Raw genomic sequence first — 24,059 nt, forward strand, 5'->3', positions numbered from 1 at the left:
TGCATAAATCTTAAAAATAGGATTTTATATATATATAATGTATTTTTTTTTCTTTTTTTTGTAATGGGGCTTCCTTTTTTTTTTTTTTTGCCCATATAATTTCAATTTTGAGGGCATTTTGACACTTTCATTGGCATTTTTGCTCCAAGTCCTGACCCTGGTTTGTATTTCACAGGAAACTAGTACAACCGTTCCAAAGAAGATGGATGCTATTGAGCATTAACCTTCGCTGGATGCTCTCTCACACCTTGAGAACTGGGTGCCTGAAACCATCACCATTGGTGCACTGCCTCCTCTGCTCTGTCACAATGAATCAGTGTTTGAGAAGACTGCACCTGAACGAGAGGACAGTGAGGAGATACTGGCCAAAACACTCAATGAAAACTCAGACCTCATCCCTGGAGTTTACGAAGGTGGACTTAAGATATGGGAGTGCACTTATGATCTTCTTGAGTACATTGACGCTAAAGGAGAAACCTTCTCTGGGAAAAGTGTGTTAGATTTAGGTTGTGTGGAGCAGGTCTACTTGGCATACTTGCATTGAAGAGAGGAGCCACCAAAGTTGACTTCCAGGATTATAACAGCACAGTAATTGAGCAACTAACCATGCTGAATGCATTTCTCAACTGCGAAGAAGAGACTGATGACGACAATGATGATAAGACAGGAGAGAAAAATAGCAGCACAGCATCCAAGAGGAAAGCCCTGAATTAATCACAGAAATCATTATTAGATCGTTATGGTTTCTTCTCAGGGGACTGGGACTCTTTTCTCACACTTATGCAAAAGAAAAATCCTTCATCGAAATATAATAATATCTTAACATCTGAAACCATTTACAACACAGAATACTACTCTTCATAATGTGTTTTGCAGCTTGCTTGCTGAGAATGGGATTGTTTATTTGGCAACAAAGTCTCACTATTTTGGAGTAGGGGGTGGGCTGCATCTGTTTCAGAAGTTTGTTGAGCAGAATAACATGTTCCAAATCAAATGTTTGAAGGATGTGGATCAAGGCCTGAAGAGACATGTTGTATCATTGACATTTAAAAAAAGTAAACCATATGAGTTACACTAGACCTAGGAGTTTACACATCACGTAGACCAACAGATGAAATAGTCAGTTGGTTTTCAATCACAACACTGGTTTAATATCAAAGTAAATAGTCTGTGTAATACAACTTCATACAAAATAGGCTTTAAAGAAATGCAAATGGTCCAATAATATTTGTCCCTTTATGAGGTTGAGAAAGCTCGAGTTAACATTCTTGTGAAATAAATTGGAGACAGAGTACATTAACCAAGGGAATGACTTACATAAGCAAATCCAAACAAAAATTAAGTGCCATGTAAACTGTTTAACCAATAAATACTAGTAACGATTCCAATGTCCTAAAATTATGCATGTAAATATACTGGCTTCATATATATATTTAACTTGTACATACTTTTATAGAGCTCTGTCTAGTTGATGTTAAATATGGAAGTATTGTTTAAAGCAAATCAATGCTAATGTACAATGTATACTCTATTTCTTGGCTTTGCCCTGGGCCGCCACAGCCTCCATAGCCTTGCGAACAGTTTCCTCATCTCCAAGGAACTGCATTGGCTTGATAGGCTTCAGATTTTTGTCTAGCTCATAAAGTATAGGGATGCCAGTGGGCAGATTCAGTTCCATGATGGCCTCCTCAGACATACCTGAGAATGTGAAGAAACAAATTGTGAGACTAAGAAAAAAAATTTGCAATGAATTTATAGCACCAATACATTTATTTCCTCAAGAAATAGATTTACATTTATAACAAATTAATTTATACACAAAAACAAGACAATGGCTCAAGAGTTGAAATATTCAAAGAATCAAGAAATACTGTACTTGCCATCTAAGTGCTTCACAATGCCTCTCAAACTGTTTCCATGGGCTGCAATCAACACTCTCTTTCCCTCCTTGATTTGAGGTACGATCTCCTCATTCCAGAATGGTAAGGCACGTGCAATCGTGTCCTTCAAACTCTCACAAGAAGGTAGCTGGTCCTCTGTTAAGTCACTATACCGTCTGTCCTACAGAAAGAACAGACATTCCACAAGACATATACAAATAAAATGGGAGCATTAATGAAACATTTTATATACTGGTCAGTGCATAATGGTCCTGCTCCTTTACATTGATAATACTTCTTGACTTATTTGGAAGTTCTAGGTCAAAGAAGAGCAGAGGCTTATCAAGAGTTGAAAGCAGTTTCCTATACAAAAGTTTGACTTTTGTTTGTTGACCCTTTGCATTGATTAACCACAGACATGTCAGTTGCAATGTAACAGTGGTCATGGTCAATCTTAGACTAGTGTGATCAGTTAGAATACTGTTGACATGCTTTTATGAATTATGTGTTGTGTAGGGTTCAAGAGTGCAGATAATCAAAAGCTGCATGTTATTGAGCAATATCATCTGTTTTGCTGACAGCTAAAACTGAGCCCACCATAAAGAGTATCAGCAATCAGACTTGACTTTTCAATGTGCATTAACACAGACTTTAACATTTTAAGCATACATAAACTGCTGTTTCTTACTCCATAATTTAAGATGGCATGTATATAATGTAATAGAGGTCCCAATTACTGTATCACAACTTTTTGTGATTTTTTTTATTTTTTATTATTAAATGACTATGCATGATCTACAAATAATGCAGATGAATGCAACAGAAGAAGTTAATTACCACAATAAATGAAAAGGGCTCCAGACCTCACCTTGCTAATGATGCTGTAAAAGTCATGATCTGCATCCATAGGAGGCGGGGGGATATCATAGGAGCGCCTCCAAATTTTAACCTGGGCTTCACCATGCTTGGCGGCAGTCTCGGCCTTGTTCAGCCCAGTGAGTCCGCCATAATGGCGTTCATTCAGCCGCCAGGTCCTGTGCACAGGCAGCCACATCTGATCGATGCTGTCCAAAACGATCCATAACGTCCGGTTGGCTCTCTTCAGCACCGAGGTGTAACAAATGTCAAACTCAAACCCCGCATCTGAGGAAGCACAGAGAGCATAAACTTGATATAGCAAATATATGCAAAACTTTCATTCCGTCTAAAAGGTCACTATAAAATTATACATCAACAACATCATATTACAACATCCTTTAATAGGAAATTCAGCACGTGTGTACAATCACGTCCCTTACTGCACTTTCACGTCTGAGGCCCCGCCTCCAACCCGTCAGTAACAGGCAAATTGACAGCTCATTGGCTTATAGACTACATATGTCATTATGGGGACGTGAACTGAGCCAGGGATGTTCAGTCGTCTGAAAGTCATTTTAATTTTCAAAAGTTTTCTTCTACAAAAAGCAAAGGTCTCTACGCATATATAATAATACAAGGTAAATACATACATATAGATATAAAAATCAAGACAAGAGTACAAAGCGAAAGTACCAAATTTAGCAATGCGAACCCTAATTCACAATGCTGGAAATATTTTGCTATATTTTTTGACAAACCTTTTAAAGCTTGACCGCCTTTCTTTGCCTCCTGAGCCCCTGTCTCGCTCAGGTCCGCGTCGAACCAGCCGCAAAAGCGATTCTCCTGGTTCCAGCAGCTCTCGCCATGGCGAATGAGAACCAGCTTGTAGGCGGCCATGTGGATTGTTAAAAGCGATAAATACAATAGGTAACAGTTGAACTAAACACGATGACTGAGCCTGATCGAACAGGTTGTTAAGCTCTGTCAAGAGTCCTTTCAAAGAAACTTTCCTCTCATCCGTGTCAGTAATGAATGAGGTTTCCGGCCGCCCCATCTCAACACTCCACCAATCAAAGCCTCCAAAACGATGAGCAACCACTGGAAACAAGAAATGGGGGAAAACACTTGACCTTCCTGTAAAGCCTCTACATATTTCATATTAAACCTGCTCCAGAACGTTGCTGTCATTTGTTAGCAGAAATAAGGAGTAGAATATATTTCATCGTCTATTGTTTATTGGTCCTATAAAAGAAAAGAAATATTATTATTCATTAAAAATAAACTAAGGGAGGAGTGTAACTTCCCGTTAGAGTTCATTGGATGTATCATGGAGAGGTGGTACTGGAGTGCCAATGAAAAGTAACTTAGCAGGGTGTGGGCGGGGTTTAAGGGTCCATTTCTATTCTATGCATGAGAGAATGATGCTGTTGGTATATGAATTAGTCACACTTAACCTTAAGTGTTAATCTGCTGTATTTGATGTTCATTTTCCCCCAATTGTTTAAGTCTAAAAAAAGATCTGAGCATAATCTAAAGTTAAATGAGTCATGATCACACAATGTGTGTGAGCAGATTACTACAGGTGAAAACCCAGTGAATGGGGCTATGTGGAATGAACTGAAAAAGACAGTTAGAATATTTGAAAGAAAAAAAAAAAAAAACCTTTAGATAACAGATTGTGCCAGCAAACAAGGGTTCAACCAAGATGTCACTATGAATGACCTTTTTGAAATCTCTTGTTAAATGACCTTTGGAATATTACACGTTTAGGTGCAAACAGTTTGTGTTGACTTTGCGTCATTGTCTCTGTTTTATTCCAGGTGTGAAACCCAGGCAAAAGACATGCTTAAAGTCAGGGACTTAAAACAAAATGTTTTTATTTTGGTTTATTCTGAGTATAAACTGTTTTGTTGCGGTTCCAGCATTCCACTGGCTCCTTTCCAAATGGTAACCGGCTAGGTAAGGAATAATTGACAACGGACTGCTGAATGATTGAAAAATAATGCACACCCAAGGTTGGACTGTTCAAATCAATCAAAATCAAATCACTTTATTGTCACACAGCCATATACACAAGTGCAATGGTGTGTGAAATTCTTGGGTGCAGTTCCGATCAACATAGCAGTCGTGACAGTGATGAGACATATACCAATTTACAATAACATCAAATTAACACAACACAATTTAAACATCTGTTATACACATAATTACACTCAACAATATACAAATAATAACATACACTGTACAGTATACAATACGCTGTTTTTGTTTTTTGTTTTTTTTGTTTTTTACTATATAGGTACACATTATTCAATAAAAATTAAAAATTAAAATATATATATAAAAAAAGTATATGTATATATATATATATATATATATATATATATATATATATATATATATATATATATATATAGAATGTACAGTATTGTACTGTATTGACATTCAGGCTGTCGGTTGATAGTCAGTTGTTAAGAGAGACATAATATAATAATAATATAATTTATGACATATAAGAGCTCTAAGAGCAATATAAGAGATTTATGAGATATAAGAGTAAGAGTAATAAAGTGCAGTGCTGATGTATATTGATCATGAGAGATCAAGAGTTCAAATGTCTGATTGCTTGGGGGAAGAAGCTATCATGGAGTCGGCTGGTGCGGGTCCTGATGCTGCGATACCGCCTACCTGATGGTAGCAGTGAGAACAGCCCATGGCTCGGGTGGCTGGAGTCTCTGATGATCCTCCGAGCTTTTTTCACACACTGCCTTGTATATATTTCCTGGAGGGAGGGAAGCTCACCTCCGATGATGTGTTTGGCAGTTCGCACCACCCTTTGCGGTGCTTTGTGGTTGTGGGCGGTGCTATTGCCGTACCAGGCGGAGATACAGCCAGTCAGGATGCTCTCTACAGTGCAGGTGTAGAACCGTGTGAGGATGTGGCGGTTCATTCCAAACTTCCTCAGCCATCTCAGGAAGAAGAGGCACTGATGAGCCTTCTTCACAACGACTTCAGTGTGGACAGACCATGTGAGTTCCTCAGTGATGTGGACACCCAGGAACTTGAAGCTGCTGACTCTCTCCACTGGTGCTCCATTGATGGTGATGGGACTGTGTTCTCTGTCTTTTCTTCTTAAGTCCACCACAAGCTCCTTTGTCTTACTGACGTTGAGGGAGAGGTTGTGCTCCTGACACCAGTGTGTCAGAGTGTGCACCTCCTCTCTGTAGGCTGTTTCATCATTGTCAGTGATCAGACCTACCACCGTCGTGTCATCAGCAAACTTAATGATGGCATTGGAGCTATGTGTTGCCACACAGTCATGTGTGTACAAGGAATACAGTAGTGGGCTGAGAACACAGCCCTGTGGGGCTCCAGTGTTGAGGGTCAGTGATGAGGAGATGTTGCTGCCTATTCTAACCACCTGGTGTCTGCTTGACAGGAAGTCCAGGATCCAGCTACACAGCGAGCTGTTTAAGCCCAGAGCCCGGAGTTTCTCATCTAGCTTGGAGGGCACTGTGGTGTTGAATGCTGAGCTGTAGTCTACAAACAACATTCTCACATAAGTGTTCTTTTTTTCCAGGTGGGAGAGAGCAGTGTGTATTGTAGATGCAATGGCATCATCAGTGGAGCGGTTGTTGCGGTAAGCAAACTGCAGCGGGTCAAGATTGAGTGGCAAAACAGAGCAGATGTAATCTCTGATTAGTCTCTCAAAACATTTGCTGATGATGGGGGTCAGAGCAACAGGACGCCAGTCATTTAAACAAGTTATTTTTGATTGTTTTGGAACAGGCACAATGGTGGATGTTTTAAAGCATGTGGGGACCACAGACAAAGAGAGGGAAAGGTTGAAAATGTCCGTAAAAACACCAGCCAGCTGGTTCGCGCACGCTCTGATGACGCGGCCCGGAATGCCGTCTGGACCCGCGGCTTTGCGGATATTCACCCGTCGGAAGGATCGGGTTACATCCGCTACAGAGACGGAGAGTGAACTAACCTCTGTAGCTTCAGCCGCGAGAGCTCTCTCCGCGAGGGCGGTGTTATTTCCCTCGAAACGAGCATAAAAAGTATTTAGCTCATCCGGTAGAGAGGCAGCGGTGTTAATGGCGGAGTTTTTATTCCCTTTAATGTCCGTGATGATGTTAATTCCCTGCCACATGCTTTTAGAGTTGGTGGTGTTAAACTGTCCTTCAATCTTGCTCCTGTACTGGCGTTTTGCTGTTTTGATAGTTTTTCGGAGGGCATAACTGGCTTGTTTATGCTCCTCCGCGTTCCCGGAATTAAAAGCAGAGGTCCGCACATTAAGTGCCGCGCGAACATCGCTATTGATCCACGGCTTCTGATTCGGATAGATTCGCACAGTTCTGGTCGGAATCACTTCCTCTACGCACGTTCTAATGAAACACATTACGCTATCAGCGTAAAGCTCGATGTCGTCATCAGAGGCGGACCGGAACATCTCCCAGTCCGTGTGATCAAAACAGTCCTGTAGCATAGAGTCTGATTTGTCCGACCAGCACTGGATCGTTCTGAGGGTGGGTGCTTCCTGTTTCAATTTCTGCCTGTAAGCGGGCAGAAGCAGAATGGAAGAGTGGTCCGATTTGCCAAATGGTGGGCGGGGGAGGGATTTGTAGCCATCCCGGAACGGAGAGTAGCAATGATCCAAAACCCGGTCCCCTCGTGTGTTGAAACTAATGTGCTGGTGATATTTTGGTGCGACTGATTTTAAACTGGCTTTATTAAAGTCCCCGGTCACAATGAACGCGGCCTCAGGGTGCGCGGTTTCCTGCTCACTTATAATCCCGTACAGTTCCTTGAGTGCCCGGTCTGTGTCGGCTTGTGGGGGAAGGTACACAGCAGTGATAATGACCGCTGTGAATTCCCTCGGTAGCCAGAATGGTCGACACAGAAGCATAAGAAATTCCAGATCAGGAGAACAGAAAGACTTGATGGAATGTACGTTCCTCTGATCACACCAGGATTTGTTGATCATAAAACATACACCACCTCCTCTAGTTTTACCTGAGAGGTCTTTCGCTCTGTCTGCTCGGTGCATGGAGAACCCCGCGGGTTCAATGGCTGAGTCTGGAATCTCCGCAGACATCCAAGTTTCTGTTAGGCAGATAATGCAGCAGTCCCTCGTCTCTCGTTGGAAAGAGATCCGCGCTTTCAGCTCGCAAAGCTTGTTATCCAGAGACTGAACATTTGCCAGTAGAATAGTGGGTAGCGGGGGTCGATTTGCGCGGCGTCTTACTCTGATGAGAACGCCGGCTCTGTTTCCCTTTTTCCTCTTGCGTTTCCGCGGCCGTGCTGCCCAGACAAAGGGCTCCGCTGGCGTGTTTGTAAACAGCGGGTCGGCATTGAGGAATGTGAAGTCCGGTTTTCAGTGTGAGATCGCTGAACCAATGTCCAAAAGTGTTTGTCTGTCGTAGACAATGAGGCAGACAACATCCAAGACAAAAAACATAAGAATTGTAAACAAAACAAACAAAACATTGCTATGTTGTGTCGGAGCTCGCAACGCAGCAGCCATACTCGGCGCCATCTTGATTCTGTTGAAGCAGATCAAGCCTTTGCTAAACTTAAGGATTTGTTCACATCAGCTCCAGTGTGATACAGCCTGGCCCGTCTCATCAATTCATTGTGGAAGTGGATGCTTCCGACTCTGGTGTGGGAGCGATTCTGTCCCAACGCTCCGCCTCTGATGGCAAACTCCATCCCTGTGCCTTCTTTTCCCACCGCCTGACCAGTGCTGAACATAACTATGACGTTGGGAACCGTGAATTACTGGCAGTCAAATTAGCCCTGGAGGAATGGAGGCACTGGCTTAAGGGAACTGAACAACCGTTTCTGGTATGGACTAACCATTAAAAACCTGGCGTACATACAGACTGCCAAACGACTGAATTAACGGCAAGCCCACTGGTCTTTATTTTTTGGACATTTCACTCTCACTTAACGCCCTTGCTCCAAGTACGGCAAGACTGATACCCTCACCTGTCAGTTTGTTCCTGAGGAGAACCATTCGAGCCCTGAAACCATCCTTCCTCCTTCCTGTGTGGTGGGGCTGTTACTTGGGAGATCGAGTCAGTGGTCAGAGAAGCTCAGTGCACCTAACCCAATCCTGGTAATGGACCCCCTGGATGTTTATTTGTTCCTGATGCTGTTTATTCCCAAGTTCTCCAGTGGGGTCATGTCTCCCCGCTCACCTGTCACCCAGGTGCCAGTCACACCCTAGACTTTCTTAAAAGACACTTCTGGTGGCCTACCATGGACACGGATACTCGATTCTTCATCGCTGCCTGTTTTATATGTGCTCATGAGAAGGCTTCACATCATCCTCTGGCTGGTCTGCTTCGCCCTTTGCCTATTCCCAGTCACCCCTGGTCACACTTCACCCTCGACTTCATTACAGGATTGCCCCCCCCAAGTTAAAATCACCATCCTTACCATTGTTTATTTTTTAATAATCCCCTTTTCTCCCAAATTGGAATGGCCAATTCCCATTACTTAGTAGGTCCTCGTGGTGGCACGGTTACTCACCTCAATACGGGTGGTGGAGGACAAGTCTCAGTTGCCTCCGCTTTTGAGACATTCAATCCACGCTTCTTATCATGGAGCTCGTTGTGCATGACACCGCGGAAACTCCACATTTGGAGGCTTATGCTATTCTCCGCAATCCTCGCACAACTTACCACACGCCCCATTGAGAGCGAGAACCACTAATCGCGACCATGAGGAAGTTACCCCATGCAACTCTACCCTCCCTAGCAGTCGGGCCAATTTGGCTGCTTAGGAGACCTGGCTGGAGTCACTCAGCACACCCCGGATTCGAACTAGTGACTCCAAGGGTGGTAGTCAGCATCAGTACCCGCTGAGCTACCCAGGCCCCCCCATCCTTACCATTGTTGACTGCTTCTCCAAGGCAGTACATTTCGTAGCTCTCCCCAAACTCCTGACAGCCCGTGAGACCACTGATCTGCTGGTATTACATGTCTTCCATCTCCATGGCATGCCATTGGACATTGTCTCCGATCGTGGACCACAGTTCACCTCCCAGGTCTGGAGAGCCTTCTGCTGGGCTCTTGGATCATCGGTGAGTTTATCTTTTGGCTTCCATCCTCAATCCAATGGGCAAGTGGAGAGAATCAACCAGGAGTTAGATGCAGCATTACGATGTGTAACGGCCCGTAATCCCTTGTCCTGGAGTACCCACCTTGCTTGGATTGAGTATGCTCACAACTCCCTTCTCAGCTCAGCCACAGGCATGTCTCCTTTTGAGTGTTCCTTGGGATAAAAGCCTCCATTGTTTCCAGCCCAGGAGAACAACATTCCTGTTCCATCTGTCCAAGTTCACCTCAATCACTGCCATAAGATCTGGAGAGAAATTCGTTCTGCCCTCCTTTTGTCATCGAAAGAATAATCAATCCCTCTACCATTAAGCTCAAACTTCCCAGGTCCATGAAAATCCACCCATCCTTCCATGTCTCTCAGCTCAAACCAGTGCGTGATAGTCCACTTTGCCCTCCAACCAATCCTCCTCCACACGCCCGGGTCATGGATGATCATCCGGCCTATACTGTCAGCCGGTTACTGGGTGTCCAACAACAAGGACTTCTGTACCTGGTGGACAGGGAAGGATATGGACCGGAGGAATGAACTTGGGTGCCCCGTTCCTTCATCCTGGATCCATCTCTCATCTGAGAGTTCCACCGATCCCACCCTGACAAGCCTGGCAGGTCGCCAGGAGGGTGTGTGTGTGTGTGTGGGGGTGGGGGTGTTACTGTCAGGATTTTGGTTTGTCTGTCTGTGTCTCCCCCAGTGTGTTTGTGAGTTGGTCTGTTCCGGTGGTGTGGCAGCATTCCCCGCTGATTACTTCTCATCTGCAAGTCATCTTCTCATCACCAGTCTATTTAAACCCGGAATTCTCAGTCATTCATCCCCAGATTGTTCAGTCTACCTGAGTGATTCACCATCCAACACACCAACCTGTAGTCAACCACTTACCCCCTCAGTCATCTTCAAATCAGCCCTCTATCAAGCCTGCCACGCCAAACCATCCAGCTCACTGCTCCGCCCTACCATTACCTCTTGCCTGCCCAGCCCTCAGCCTCCAGCGGCAGATCAACCACCTGTCTGCTCATCTTTAATAAATACTATTTTATCATACACTCTCGCTCTGTGTCTGTGTTCAGCGTTTGGGTTCAAACCAGTGTTTAGGCATAACATGCTCTGTTTGTATTTCCAAATAATCCTCTCCACAAACATTGCAGAAAGTTCTGTCACTCTGCCTGGTGTGAAATATGGTTGGGTGTTTTTTTTTCCCCCACTGGCCAGAACCACTTTTGTACACCAGCCCTCTGTGGGTCCTTAAGGTCAATTATTTGTGTGTGTGTTTAATACAGTGATTGATTTCTGCCTTGTATGTCAGTTGGGATGTGATACGGAAACCAATTACAGATCTCTCCATATACCTGGGCCTCCAAGACCAGCTGCAACCAATGTCGAGGTGCTGCATATGTGGATGTAGAGCCGAGGAGGGCGGGGCTGGGCTGGAATGAGACACACCCGGTCCCCAACCAGCCTGATGGGGCGCGCGAGGGATAAAGGCGGCCGGGGACGACAGTTCGAGAGAGAGAGAGAGAGAATTACAGGCAGCTGTACTGTGTGTTTTTGGTTGTGTGTTTTGTTTAAATTGTTTATTAAATTATTATTTAAGTTGTCAAGCCGGTTCTCGCCTCCTCCTTTCTACTGAACCCCCTTACACTGGTGCCGAAACCCGGGAAGGAGGAGGGATTCCCGTCGCAGAGTCCTCGACACTGCCATCCACCCAGGGGAGCGCCGCTGCCGTCCGACGGGGGACGGAGTACCCCGACCACCCGGACGCGGGGAATGGCCGCCGTCCGCGAGGCGAGTGGGGACGGGACTCCCCGACCGCTGGAGCGAGGGAGCCGCTGCCGGGGGGGGAGGAGTACCCTGCCGTCCCCCGGGAACGCGGAGGGGTCGAGAGAAGACCGCCATCCGCGGGGGGGAGGAGGGAAGCGACTCCCCGACCACCTGGAGTGGTAGGGCCGCTGCCAGGGGCGGAGGAGTGTCCCCACGGGACGCCGGGAACGCGGAGGGGCGTTCTGTCCGCTGGGGGTCGGAGGTCTGACTCCGGTCCGCCCGGGGAGGAGCGGCTGCAGTCCGCCTGAGAGGGTGGAGTAGTGATCGAGGACCACGCGACGGCGCATCAGAGAACCGGTGAGTTTCTTTTTTCTCTCTCTCTCCTCTCTCTCTCTCTCTCTCTCTCTGTTGCTCCGTGTTGGCCTTTCCCTCGCCATTTTGTTTTGTTGTTTTTCCCCTTCTGTCTCCTCCCAGGTCGAGGAAGGCGGGGATGACCCGCCGGCAATCGGGGCGTAAGGTACGCCCCCCCCGGAGAGGAAGGGTGGGGGATGTACATCATGCTGGGGGCTCCCCGGCCCGAGGCAATGCCGGGAGGAGTGTAGAGCCGAGGAGGGTGGGGCCGGGCTGGAATGAGACACACCCAGTCCCCAATCAGCCTGATGGGGCGTGCGAGGGATAAAGGCGGCCGGGGACGACAGTTCGAGAGAGAGAGAGAGAGAATTACAGGCAGCTGTACTGTGTGTTTTTGGTTGTGTGTTTTGTTTAAATTGTTTATTAAATTATTATTTAAGTTGTCAAGCCGGTTCTCACCTCCTCCTTTCTACTGAACCCCCTCACAGTTGAGTAATGTTAAATAGCACAAATTAACTATACAGGTGCAGTAGTTTCAGACGTTTGTGTCCCTTTCTGTGTTTCCTCCCAGGTTGTGCTGGACGGGTATCCAAAGGTTTCTGTTACCAGTTAGTGACCAGACATTTCTAGGAGCATGACATTCCAGATTTCAAATCCCAGAGATGCTGGTAAGTAATCAGCTGAACACCTGCTAATTATAGCAGTATTTTTACAAATATTGATTTAAAAAAAATTCGTAACAGCTGAGATTAGGGCTGTGCACGGTTACCATTTTTAACATTTGGTTAACTGCTAGGTTTCATGAACAGTTAATCGATTTTTCATCAGGAGTCGGGACGCAGGAATAAAGAGTGTTTATTGCAATGGAATTTCCTCAAACACTGTTCAAAATGGCAGCAAATAAAGTGAACAGTGAGCTATGAGCCTAAATAGCATAATACAAAGACCCAACACTTGGAAAAACTGACCCCATCTTGGCCAGAAAACCTGACGGGTTGTCAGAACTCATCCTGTTCGGGACGGGTTGAAGACCTCTATTGCACGTGTAGAATAACCGAAAAGTGATTTGGTATTTGAATTGTGGTGTGTCAAACGGTTTACCAAATGTTGACTATTGGTGCACAACCCTAGCTGAGTTATTAAGGTGTGTATGTGCATTTTAAACTACAGCTGTCACCATTGGCCAGTACCCGTGTTGAAGGTAAAGTTGTTGGATATGGGCAATCCCCGCTCTGTTCTCTCCACAGCCCTCACTCCACCCAACCTCAATGACATCGAGAGGACTGTCCTCCGACTCAAACAGGTTAAACTCAGATTTAATTCAGATAAATAATGGACTTTATTCACATCATGCATAGACTTGATTCAGATCAACAACAGACATAGTACAGATTAGCTGCACACTAATTCAGAACAGTTTTGGTACCAGTTTTTATTTGAGGTGATTTCAGACTTTTCTGTTTGTTTATATTGTGTGTGTGTGTGTGTGTGTGTGTGTGTGTAGATCTAAGCTCTCTCTGTGCTGAGCAGCAGTCTGAGGCAGTTTGATGGCGAGTTGATGTTCTTGGGTCATGTGTTGGCGCACCTGCCTGTAGACCTGAACTTGAGGAAGCTGATTGTTCTTGGACATATTCTTGGCTGTCTGGAGAAGTGTCTTATCATTGGTATAACACCTTCTGTATTTGTGTGTGTAAAAATATCTGTACATCTCACTTAACAGGTTATCAGCAATACTACTGTAACAGTATAAAGATGGGCAAGGAGGAGGCAGGAACCAGCTGAACAGTAAACATAAACTTTAATGGTAAACTTAAAACCAACATAAACAAACGTGCAACGCGGCCGCGTGTGTCCCTCTCTCTCAAACCAGCATCTCTGGCTGCCCCTTATCTCGCTCTCCCACTGATCTGCTGATTCAGCGTTGGCCGTGCTCCATCATGGCCAGGCCACGTCCTCCTCCTCGTCACACTCCTCCCCTGCCTGATTCAGGATGGGGCACCACCAGTCAGATTAACTCTGCCCTTCCGGCCGTTCTGTCAGCCGGTGGCCCACCCCGCCTCCTGTGAACTATGGGGCAGAGACGAGGGGAGGCATGGGGAGAGGGAAAGGGTGAGCGGAGACACAGAGAGAGAGAGGAGAGAGAGAGAAGAACTTGCTCGCTGGCTCCCGGACACGCTGTCGCCCGGTTCTCAACCGCTCCTCCACACTCTGGCAGCAAGTCCTCTGGCCCTTGCCAGACGGAACCGCTCCTCCCCTTCTTGGCAGACGGCCGTGGTTCCTCCAGCTCTCGGCAAGAATCAGAATCAGAATGAGCTTTATTGCCAAGTATGATTACACACACACAAGGAATTTGTCATGGTGACAGAAGCTTCCAGTGCAAATGCAATCCTATACATACAAACATATACATTTAAACAAATATACATATAGTGTATACCACGGCGTGGTGGTGGCATAGTGGACTAAAGCACTGAACTGGTAAGCAGAATGTTGTTGGTTTGATCCCCACAGCCACCACCATTGTGTCATTGAGCAAGGCACTTAACTCCAGGTTGCTCCAGGGGGATTGTTCCTGTAATAAGGGCACTGTAAGTCACTTTGGATAAAAGCTTCTGCCAAATGCATATATGTAAATATAGTGACATAAAAATACAAAAATAAGATATAACAGATGAAAAAATATACAATAGATCAATAATGCTGTTCATATATTTTATATACAGATATACAGTTATGTGCAGGTGATGTACTGAAGAAGAGGTAGGATATGTTAATGAATAATAATGAAATAGGGATATAAGTAGTAACGGATGGATTTAATATTGCACATGGTTGTATTGACAAAAGGAAAGTATTTGGGGGCAGTTTTAACGGTTCATTAGGTGGATGGCCTGAGGGAAAAAACTGTTTTTGTGCCTAGCTGTTCTGGTGCTCACTGCTCTGTAGCACCGGCCAGAGGGCAACAGTTCGAAAAGGAAGAGTGCTAGGTGAATGGGCTCAAGAGTGATTTTACCAGCCCTTTTCATCACTCTGGATGTGTACAGTTCTAGCAGGGTGGGTAGGAGTGTGCCAATAATCCTCTCAGCAGTCCGAACTATCCTTTGAAGTCTTCTGATGTCTGACTTGGTTGCTGAACCAAACCAGACAGTTATAGAAGTGCAGTAGAACTGTATCAGCAGGGCCTGTGGCAGGATGAACTTCCTCAGCTGGCAAAGGAAGTACAACCTCTGCTGGGCCTTTCTCAAAATTGAGTCTATGTGGGTCTCCCACTTCAGGTCCTGTGAGATGGTAGTGCCCAGGAACCTGAATGACACCACTGCTGCCACAGTGCTGTTCAGAATGGTGAGTCAATGTTGGGGTGTTCCTCCTAAAGTCCACTGTCATCTCCACTGTTTTAAGCATGTTCAGCTCTAGGTTTTTTTGACTGCACCAGACAGCCAGCTGGATGAGGCAGATGACATTTACATTTATGCATTTGACAGATGCTTTTATCCAAAGCAACTTACAGTGCCCTTATTACAGGGACAATCCCCCTGGACACAATGGTGGTGGCTGTGGGGATTGAACCAACAACCTTTTGCTTACCAGTTCAGTGCTTTAGTCCACTACGCCACCACCACTCCATGACAGTAGCATCATCTGCAAACTTCAGGAGCTTAACAGAGGGGTCCTTGGCAGTGCAGTCATTTGTGTACAGGGAGAAGGGTAGTGGGGAGTGTACACATTCCTGGTGGGCACCATTGCTGATTGTACCTGTGCTGGAGGTGAATTTCACCTTCTCACTAGCTGCTGTCTGTCTGTCAGAAAACTGGTGATCCACTGACAGACAGAGGCAGGAACAGAGAGCTGGGTTAATTTAGTCCATAGGAGAGCGGGGTTGATGGTGTTAAAATCCGAAATGAAGTCAGCAAATAGTTTCCTTGCATAAGTCCCTGGTCTGTCTAGATGTTGAAGTATGTAATGCTGTATCATCCACAGACATGTTTGCTCGATAGGCAAACTGCAGGGAATTCAGAAAGGGTTTAGTGATGTCCTTCAGGTGGGCCAACACCAGTCTCTCAAATGACTTCATGACCAAAGACATCAGAGCGTTGGGTCTGTAGTCATTAAGTCCTTTGATCTTGGGTTTCTTTAGGACGGGGGTGATTGTGGAGTATTTGAAGCAGCAGGGAACTTCACACTGCTCCAGTGATCTGTTGAAGATCTGTTTGAAGATGACGACCAGCTGGTCAGCACAGGATTTTAGACAAGTGGGTGAAACACCGTTTGGGCCCTGTGCTTTTCTTGTCTTCTGTTTCCGAAAGACCCGGCACACATCCTCTTCACAGATCTTAAAGGAGTAGTTCACCCAAAAATGAAAATTTGGTGGTAATTTACTATCTGTATCTGAGTTTCTTTCTTCATCAAAACAGAATTTAAGTCTTTTAGGATTTCATTTCAGGCCTCCTCCTCTAAACAATGCAAGTGAATGTCCTCCATTTTTTGACGGTCTAAAATTCATATTTAGGGTGCATAAAAATTATCCACACGACTCCAGTCGACAAATAAAGTTCTTCTGAATGCAAACGATTGATTATTTTTAGAAACAAAACAATACTTATATACTTTTCAACTACAAATGTTCGCTTCCGTACATCTCTATGATGTGCACTCATGAAAGGGATGACATAAGCTCGTTGGTAAGGTCACGCATCACGTGGAGGAGGAGTCAGGAAGCGCATCATTGTTTACAAGAGAAACTTGTGCCATTCACAAACCAAAACAGTCTAAAACAATTTCAAAACAATATAAAATAAAATAAGAAATAATTTCCAAATAATAATTAAAAAAAACCAATGTAAACAATGATGCGCTTCCTGACTCCTCCACGTGACGTGTGACATTACCAACGAGCTTATGTCATCCCTCTCATGAGCGCACGTCACAGAGATGAACCAAAGCGAACATTTGTAGTTATAAAGTATATAAGTATTGTTTTGTTTCTAAAAATAATCAATCGTTTGGGTTCAGAAGACCTTTATTTGTCAGCTGAAGTCATGTGGATTATTTTAATGCACCCTAAATATTAATTTTGGACCGTCAAAAAATGGAGGACATTCACTTGCATTGTTTAGAGGCGGAGGCCTGAAATGAAATCCTAAAAGTCTCAAATTCTGTTTTGATGAAGAAAGAAACTCTTGGATGGCCTGAGGGTGAGTAAATTATCAGCAAATTTTCATTTTTTGGGTGAACTATTCCTTTAAGTGCAGGTAGAGTAGCAGGAGAGGTGAGAAGGGTGGTTGCAGGAGGTGTAAATGTTTGTGCGCTGTGAAGGTTAGAGCGGGTGTGGGGTGTGAGTCTGGGCTTTTCAGATCCACAGTAAAAACACATTTAGCTTGCAGCCAATTGTTGATTCCCTACAGTGTTGGGGGATGGTGTCTTGTAGTTGGTAAAGTCTTTCAGGCCTCTCCACACTGATGCAGGGTCGTTAGCTGAAAACTGGGTTTTCAGCTTTTCAGAATAGCTACTTTTAGCCACTCTGATCTCCTTTGTCAGTCTCATTTTTGCCTGATTATACAAGATTTTATCCCCACTTCTGTAAGCATCCTCTTTGGCCTGACAAAGCTGCCTAAGTTTTGCTGTAAACCATGGTTTGTCATTGTTGTATGTTAAATAAGTCCTATTAGGAATGCACATATCCTCACAGAAACTGATATATGATGTCACAGTATCTGTGAGCTCATCTAGGTCTGTGGCTGCAGCCTCAAAACATTCCAATCAGTGCAGTCAAAGCAGGCTTGTAGTTCCAGCTCTGCTTCATTGGTCCATCAGGGACAGAGTGATATACATACTTTATTGTTATGTAGCAATGATCCAGTATATTTCTGTCTCTGTTGGGGCATGTAATATGCTGTCTGTATTTGGGCAGTTCACATATGAGATTTGCCTTTTTAAAATCCCCAAAAATAATAATAAGTGAGTCCGGGTATTGTTGGGTGCATCATTAGTGATGCACCCCAAAAAAAATTCCCCCACATTGTATGTGGACCTGGAGTGCGGATTCTTAAGTGGATCTATTTTGTGTTCACATGAGTTGTGTTAGGAAATCGCTTTGGCTAAACCTTCTTGCTTTTATTTTGGCAGAACATTCTAGGAAGAACTTTGAGCTGGGCTAAAACAGTAGCGCTTCACGAGCCGTGTGTACGCGTGCTGCTATGAGTGTGTGTCAACAACAGAGCAGCACTCATTCACTAAAGCGCGCTGTGCAAGCAGACTATATATTTACTTATTAAACTAATCCTTTGCTATTCAAAGAGACTTGGAATATAATGCACGTGTCATATGGACTACTTTAATGGTGCCTTTGTGCTTCTTTAATATCATATTGGCGCTCGACAGTAAAGGCTATGACACACAATAACAACACAATATCAGAGACCTGGAAAACACTCTTCAGTAATACGCTAATGACTAAGAGAGCGATCACTTCACTTATGGAGATGTGGACTTTAATGTGCAACATAAACAATGCTTTTTCTCTATGCAAGTGTTTCTGTTATTGGATTTTAAAGTAACCATTTCTGTTAAAATTGTCTGCCTTTTTCTCTTTTGGCCGGAAAACCAAAAATAGAATTTATACCATATTTGGGTGAAATTTTCAGTGCATCCCTATTGTTAAGAGGAATCTGAACCAGAATTGTTAAATTTCTTGTGATTGCCATCCCTACTCTCTCTCTCTCTGTGTGTGTGCATGTAGGTGTTCTTTGTGGATTTTGGTAACTCATCTAAAGTCCCGTGTGGCTGCTCTGCCGTTGTGTCCGTGTACTCCATTCTGCACGGTGTCATGCATGTAGACCTGCACATCTCCATGGAGATGGGTGATGTCAGTGTGGCTGACCTGCTGGTGCAGGAGGGACATGCCTGCCAAGCCCCTGGAAGCTTTGAGATTCAGGTACCCATGGCAACACCACAGCTAACAGTATCCCTTGTTTTCCTGCCCACTTGTCGAGAAGATTTCAATGTATTTTTGTTTTGTTTTTTTGTTTTTTTTGGTCTACTTGTCGTTTTTCCTTTGGCTGCAGGGCCAGTTTTGGAAATGTATTGTCTGCTGTTGCATAGAAATATAGAATTCTATATCAAGACCAAAATTACTTGTGCTACCTGTAACGAAATGACTTTTCGAATGCTTTTATGGGTAAACTAAAAGCTTATGTTGCTATGTGCTATGCTATGTGTGGGCTGCTCACAAACAGAGTCATTTGGAAAGTGCCACAGTCTTTACACTTATGGGACAAATCAACCAAGAATGGCTTAAGCACTTATAAACTTTAATTATCAGCCACTAAGTAATCTCTTTCTCTTTGTGGATCTGCAGCAATCCCATGAATTTCTGATGTCTTTGAATCAGGATATGGCTTCTGGCAGATTCACCCCCAGTTCTACTTATGGTTTTTTGAACAGCAGGATGGAAGAAGACAAACTTTTCCACTCCCAGCAGCAGCGCCCCCAAGTGCAATGTGATGGAATAGCAGCTTTTTTTTTTCACCTGAGAGGCTCTTACACAGTTCTAAAGGTCGATTTTCTGCATCGAACCTACACGTAGCCTCTACGTAGTGGCCTACACGGTGGTTTGCATTTATATTTCTGCATTGGTGTGTCTGCGTCGTTCTGTGAGTACACAGCCAAAATACTAGTGTTTTGAGAGAAAATGCATTCATTTCTGACATTTCAAAGCTAAACAAAATCAATGTAGTTCGTGGATTCAAAAGTATTTTGTTGAATTATTGTAGCATTAAAAACGATTTCATCAAATTAAGTGAAAATGTTGAGATTTAGGTACATGTTATTATTAATTATACATGTTGCCTGCCAGGCAGAAATAAAATAATGCATATACTTTCAATATTTTGGCATATTTTGATGGTCTGTTCTGAAATAAAAAAATCATCAAATTAATAACTACTAGCTTGACCTACACAATATGGGTGTCGTTTTAAAGTTTAAAGCTGAACTTTACTATGCATATAGGCCATATGACCAGTGAGCATAATGTTTCACTCATGGACCCAATATTGAGTAAAAGCCATGAAAGTACAGTTTAGAAGTTGTAAACAGATGTGGCTGACAAATATACAAAATGTAAAAACAGCAGATGCTCCCTATTTAAACGAGCCAGAATACAATGTGATATGATTCAAATATCTTGATATAATCTTGGAGGAAATGCAAAGCTACCCAAGATATCCTGGGAGACATTTTTGAAGAGGTACACGACAGGCAACAGCGTAAGTTTCGGTGCAGAAATATAAGTCAACCTTAAAACAGTAGGACCATTGTTTGGGGGATGAACCGGTAACTTTGTTCCAGTCCCTTTGACAATGGGGCCCCACTAAGGTCCAATATGGTTTTGCCTAGGAGTGTATATTTTCTTAGGATCATGGAGGTCTGTTCTCTCTCTGCAGGCATTGGTTCATGGTCCATGGTTCATGGTCCCAGAAGTCCTCATAAGGTTAACTTTCACAGCGTGAGCAGGGTCAGCCAGTTCAGGTAAGACCCACCTGTCCATCTCACAGACTTGCACAAGTTTCATCCCAGGAATTAATTAGATGTGAGTATTGGTTTGTTTGCAGGACTGTTAGCATAGAGAGGGACAGTATTAACTCAGTAATGGTGAATGGAAATCTCCAGAACTGGCATGAGAGGATGTTGGTGGCTGCAGCTGTGTCTTTCTTTGCCTCAGGTACACACGTGATAATGATTGGTTGAGTTTTGTAGGTTTGAGGGTTTGTCATAACAAAAATGTACCATGGTAACCATAGTTTCAATCTACCAAAGTTGACTGCAGTCAATGTTACTACCATTAAAATACATTAAAATGGGATTCACTCCTTTCAGGATGAATTTGTCAGTATAGTTTTATAATATTTGTTGATTTTATTTATTTATTTATTTTTTTGTGATAGTGGTGGCTAATACCAAGTTACTAAACTTTTATTGTGGTAACATTAGCTGTTGGAACAATGGTATTTTGGTGGAAAATACGGTTTCCGTGGTAAATCTTTTGTCAGGACATTTCATGTTTTGTACAGGTTCTCACATCTCTGATGCCTTTTATCCCTGGCCTTCCCTTCCTTGTTATGATGCTCTTCACTCCTGTCATGGAGCTATGGTAACAATCACCATGGAAACAGTCACACTCACACACATGCATATTCTCACATCGTTCTGTAGCAAAAAGTCAATTGGTGTTAGAGAAAGAGATAGTCATCCAATCCCACCAATCACAAAACTCAAGGCCTGTTCACATGTGAGTGCACATTTTCCATTATGACAAGATCTTAAAACAAAATTTATCACTAAGAACCACTTTCCAGTTCACACTAAAGCTGCTTTTCCACCATCTGGTTGAATGGTTCTGAGCACGGTACGGAACGGTTACAGTAGCATTTCTACTTTAGCACAGTTTGGCATGGCGCATTTATAAACTGTTCTTGGCACGAAAGTCTCAGCATGGTGGGCTGACCGTACTCAACCATGCTCAACCGTGCTGATTGAATGGCTTTAGTACATGGCAACTCACGATTGTCAATTTGCCAATGCCAAGGTAATTTTAGTTGTTTCTAGCTTGCCAAGTTCGCTAATATTTGTTATACAGTAGAACAAAGCCGTTCAAACTGTAGAAAAATAACTATTTGCAACTATCGGCATAGATTTTTGCCGATAACCTATAGTTCCAAAAAGCAACTATTGTAGTGGTAGATTTCTTCAAAACAGCAATTGAAGTGCGGTTGAGTCAAAGATTTCTGGAGACGCAAAGTTCTGATTCCAAAATTTTTATTCGTACCACCCGGCTGAGGGAGAAGTTCCTGTCTTCTGCCCCCTTAATTTATGACAGGTTTATATAGGATGTACTTATATATAGTTCCTTTGTTTATTAATATGTTACATGTGATTTTCTCCTCAGCAGATTTCCATGTGATATCAGCAAAATATCTTTTAGGATGCATTTGTAAACATTCTATATTATTCCAAGTTTGTCATATGATTAGATAATTAGGAGCATGCTCTTTATAACAAAGAGACATTTGTCTTTTGCTCAAAAACAGGATATTCCATTTGAAGTCATGATCACAATACCATAAACATAATGCTTTTTTTTAAGCTGTAAAGTACCTAACTATTATATTTTCTTTCACACTTGCAAAAGCATAACGATTTCAATTGATATGTATAAAACACACTATAATCACTTCATATATTTACATACTAAATGATTAAATGAAAAAATACCATACTATCTGCACCGATTAATCAGGAAAACTGATATACTGGGCTACCTCTAATTTAAATATTTGAACGTCATTTGAGTTTTATGCACACATACTGTAATGCACTTTCCTTACATGAAGACAGGACTTGTTTTATTGGTACTCTTTGCGGACTGGGCTGGAACTCCATTTCTCAAGATTTCTCAGCACTACTACCTGAACACGACATTGAGCTTGCCTTTGATGTCAAGTTTGAGATTTAAGACATCACAGGGGTATGGCTATGTTTGGAATAGGACACTACCATACTTCTCTTATTGTGCACAGTATGCATGTTTTCTGTATGCATGGAATACCCGGTTGACATACTACATTTGTCAAAATGTGTAGCATACAACAAATCACACTTGCACATATGTTTACAGAAGAAAAAAAAAAAACAATATAGCGAAACATGACAAAAAACAACTTGTAAAGACGTGAAGTGGTCCTTACTACTTAAAATTCCCATAAATCATCCAAATCATGTTTAGCTTTAAATCTGCTGATATTAATAGTTTTTTTGTGAGGATTAGGATTAGGGGTAGAGTTAGAGTACAGATACACATAAATATAAATATCATTACCTCCATATAAAAACCATTGCATCAATGAGATGTCCTCACAATATAGCAGAACAAACGTGTGGGTGTGTGTATGTAGATAAATGCATTGCGAGGCACAGTGAACAGGTTGGTGTGTGAGGAACCAAATGGCCTGTTGAACTTGAGCCCTGAAATGATCAGCAGCCTGAAGGAGGAGGCACAAGAACGACTCATCAGGTTCTCATTCACTCTCTATGATCTGGTTAATATGGAACATTATTTTGAATCGTCCCTCTAGCATCCATGGGTTTTAAATGCAGTTGTGTTATGCTTGCTTATATTTCTCTTACAGCACTTGAATTGCTGTATTTCTGTTTTATTTATTTTACACAGAAGAATTGTTATTTGAGCTGTAATGTTGTCTAAATCATTATTTTTGCATTTATTGTCTGGACACATTTACTTCTATTGTAAGTGCCTTAATGTAACTTTTTTTTTTAAACTAAGGGACGAGTCATTTATTTTCTGTGGTAATCAGAATGATGCCACAAATGCTATCGATTGAGCTTAACTTGTATTGCATCCAGAACATTCCTTTTAAGTGTTTGCCTGACATCTAGAAGACACACACTTGTGACTCTTTATGTGACTCCTTTATCTTCAGACTCTTTATGAAAAACTCTCCCAGACCAGAGTGCACACCTATGTACTACGACAAACCCAAGAAATGGAACCTGGTAAGAACCCTCTTGAGGAGCAGGATAAAGGTTTACTTTCATCAGCATCTCAGTGGAAAGATTTCACTGGGATCTTGTATGTTATCAGATGAATCGTTCCCAGCAGATGGAACTGCAGGAGAAGGGTGATGGAAAATCCAAAGGTGCTCTGTTTCAGCTACATCCCATCACCTTATTGAACATGTGAAGAGCAGCACACAGCTCTGAGGAGTTGTGTTATGGGAGGTGTGACTGCTTTTATAATTGAACTGTATTCATGATGTAAATGCTTAAATGTTACTTCTGTTAAATGTGCAGTGGTCTATGTTGTCAAGTAATTTTTTATGTTGGTCAAAAGAATTCAGTTGTATGATGATACAGGGTTCATCCATCTGTTAAAACATTATAACATAAAAAACCTAGACTGCACTTTATTTCTAAGACTTTGCTTGCACTTTGCTGACTCTAGTTGAAATCAGTAGAGTGTTTTCTCTGTTCTTGCTGTAGATTGATGTTTCCAGTAAATAACTTGTTCAAGTT

General features: G+C 43.0%; 1 protein-coding gene and 2 pseudogenes across 1 annotated transcript; 2 read left to right on the top strand and 1 right to left on the bottom strand.

The window, feature by feature from the left end:
• The first annotated feature begins 76 nt into the window (after positions 1–76).
• LOC127414042 (histidine protein methyltransferase 1 homolog) lies at positions 77–1,082 on the top strand (annotated as a pseudogene).
• Positions 1,083–1,222: 140 nt separating this feature from the next.
• Positions 1,223–3,777, bottom strand: LOC127414040 (phosphoglycerate mutase 1-like). The gene is made up of 4 exons (XM_051651708.1): positions 3,497–3,777; positions 2,749–3,023; positions 1,881–2,061; positions 1,223–1,698 (listed from the first exon to the last, which is right to left on the bottom strand). Exons 1-4 carry the CDS (start codon positions 3,633–3,635, stop codon positions 1,529–1,531), a joined length of 765 nt encoding a protein of 254 aa, XP_051507668.1. The 5' UTR covers positions 3,636–3,777; the 3' UTR covers positions 1,223–1,528.
• Positions 3,778–10,218: 6,441 nt separating this feature from the next.
• LOC127413789 (ATP-dependent RNA helicase TDRD9-like) lies at positions 10,219–24,059 on the top strand (annotated as a pseudogene).

Source organism: Myxocyprinus asiaticus, chromosome 23 (genome assembly GCF_019703515.2).
Source record: "Myxocyprinus asiaticus isolate MX2 ecotype Aquarium Trade chromosome 23, UBuf_Myxa_2, whole genome shotgun sequence".
Lineage (NCBI taxonomy): Eukaryota > Metazoa > Chordata > Actinopteri > Cypriniformes > Catostomidae > Myxocyprinus > Myxocyprinus asiaticus.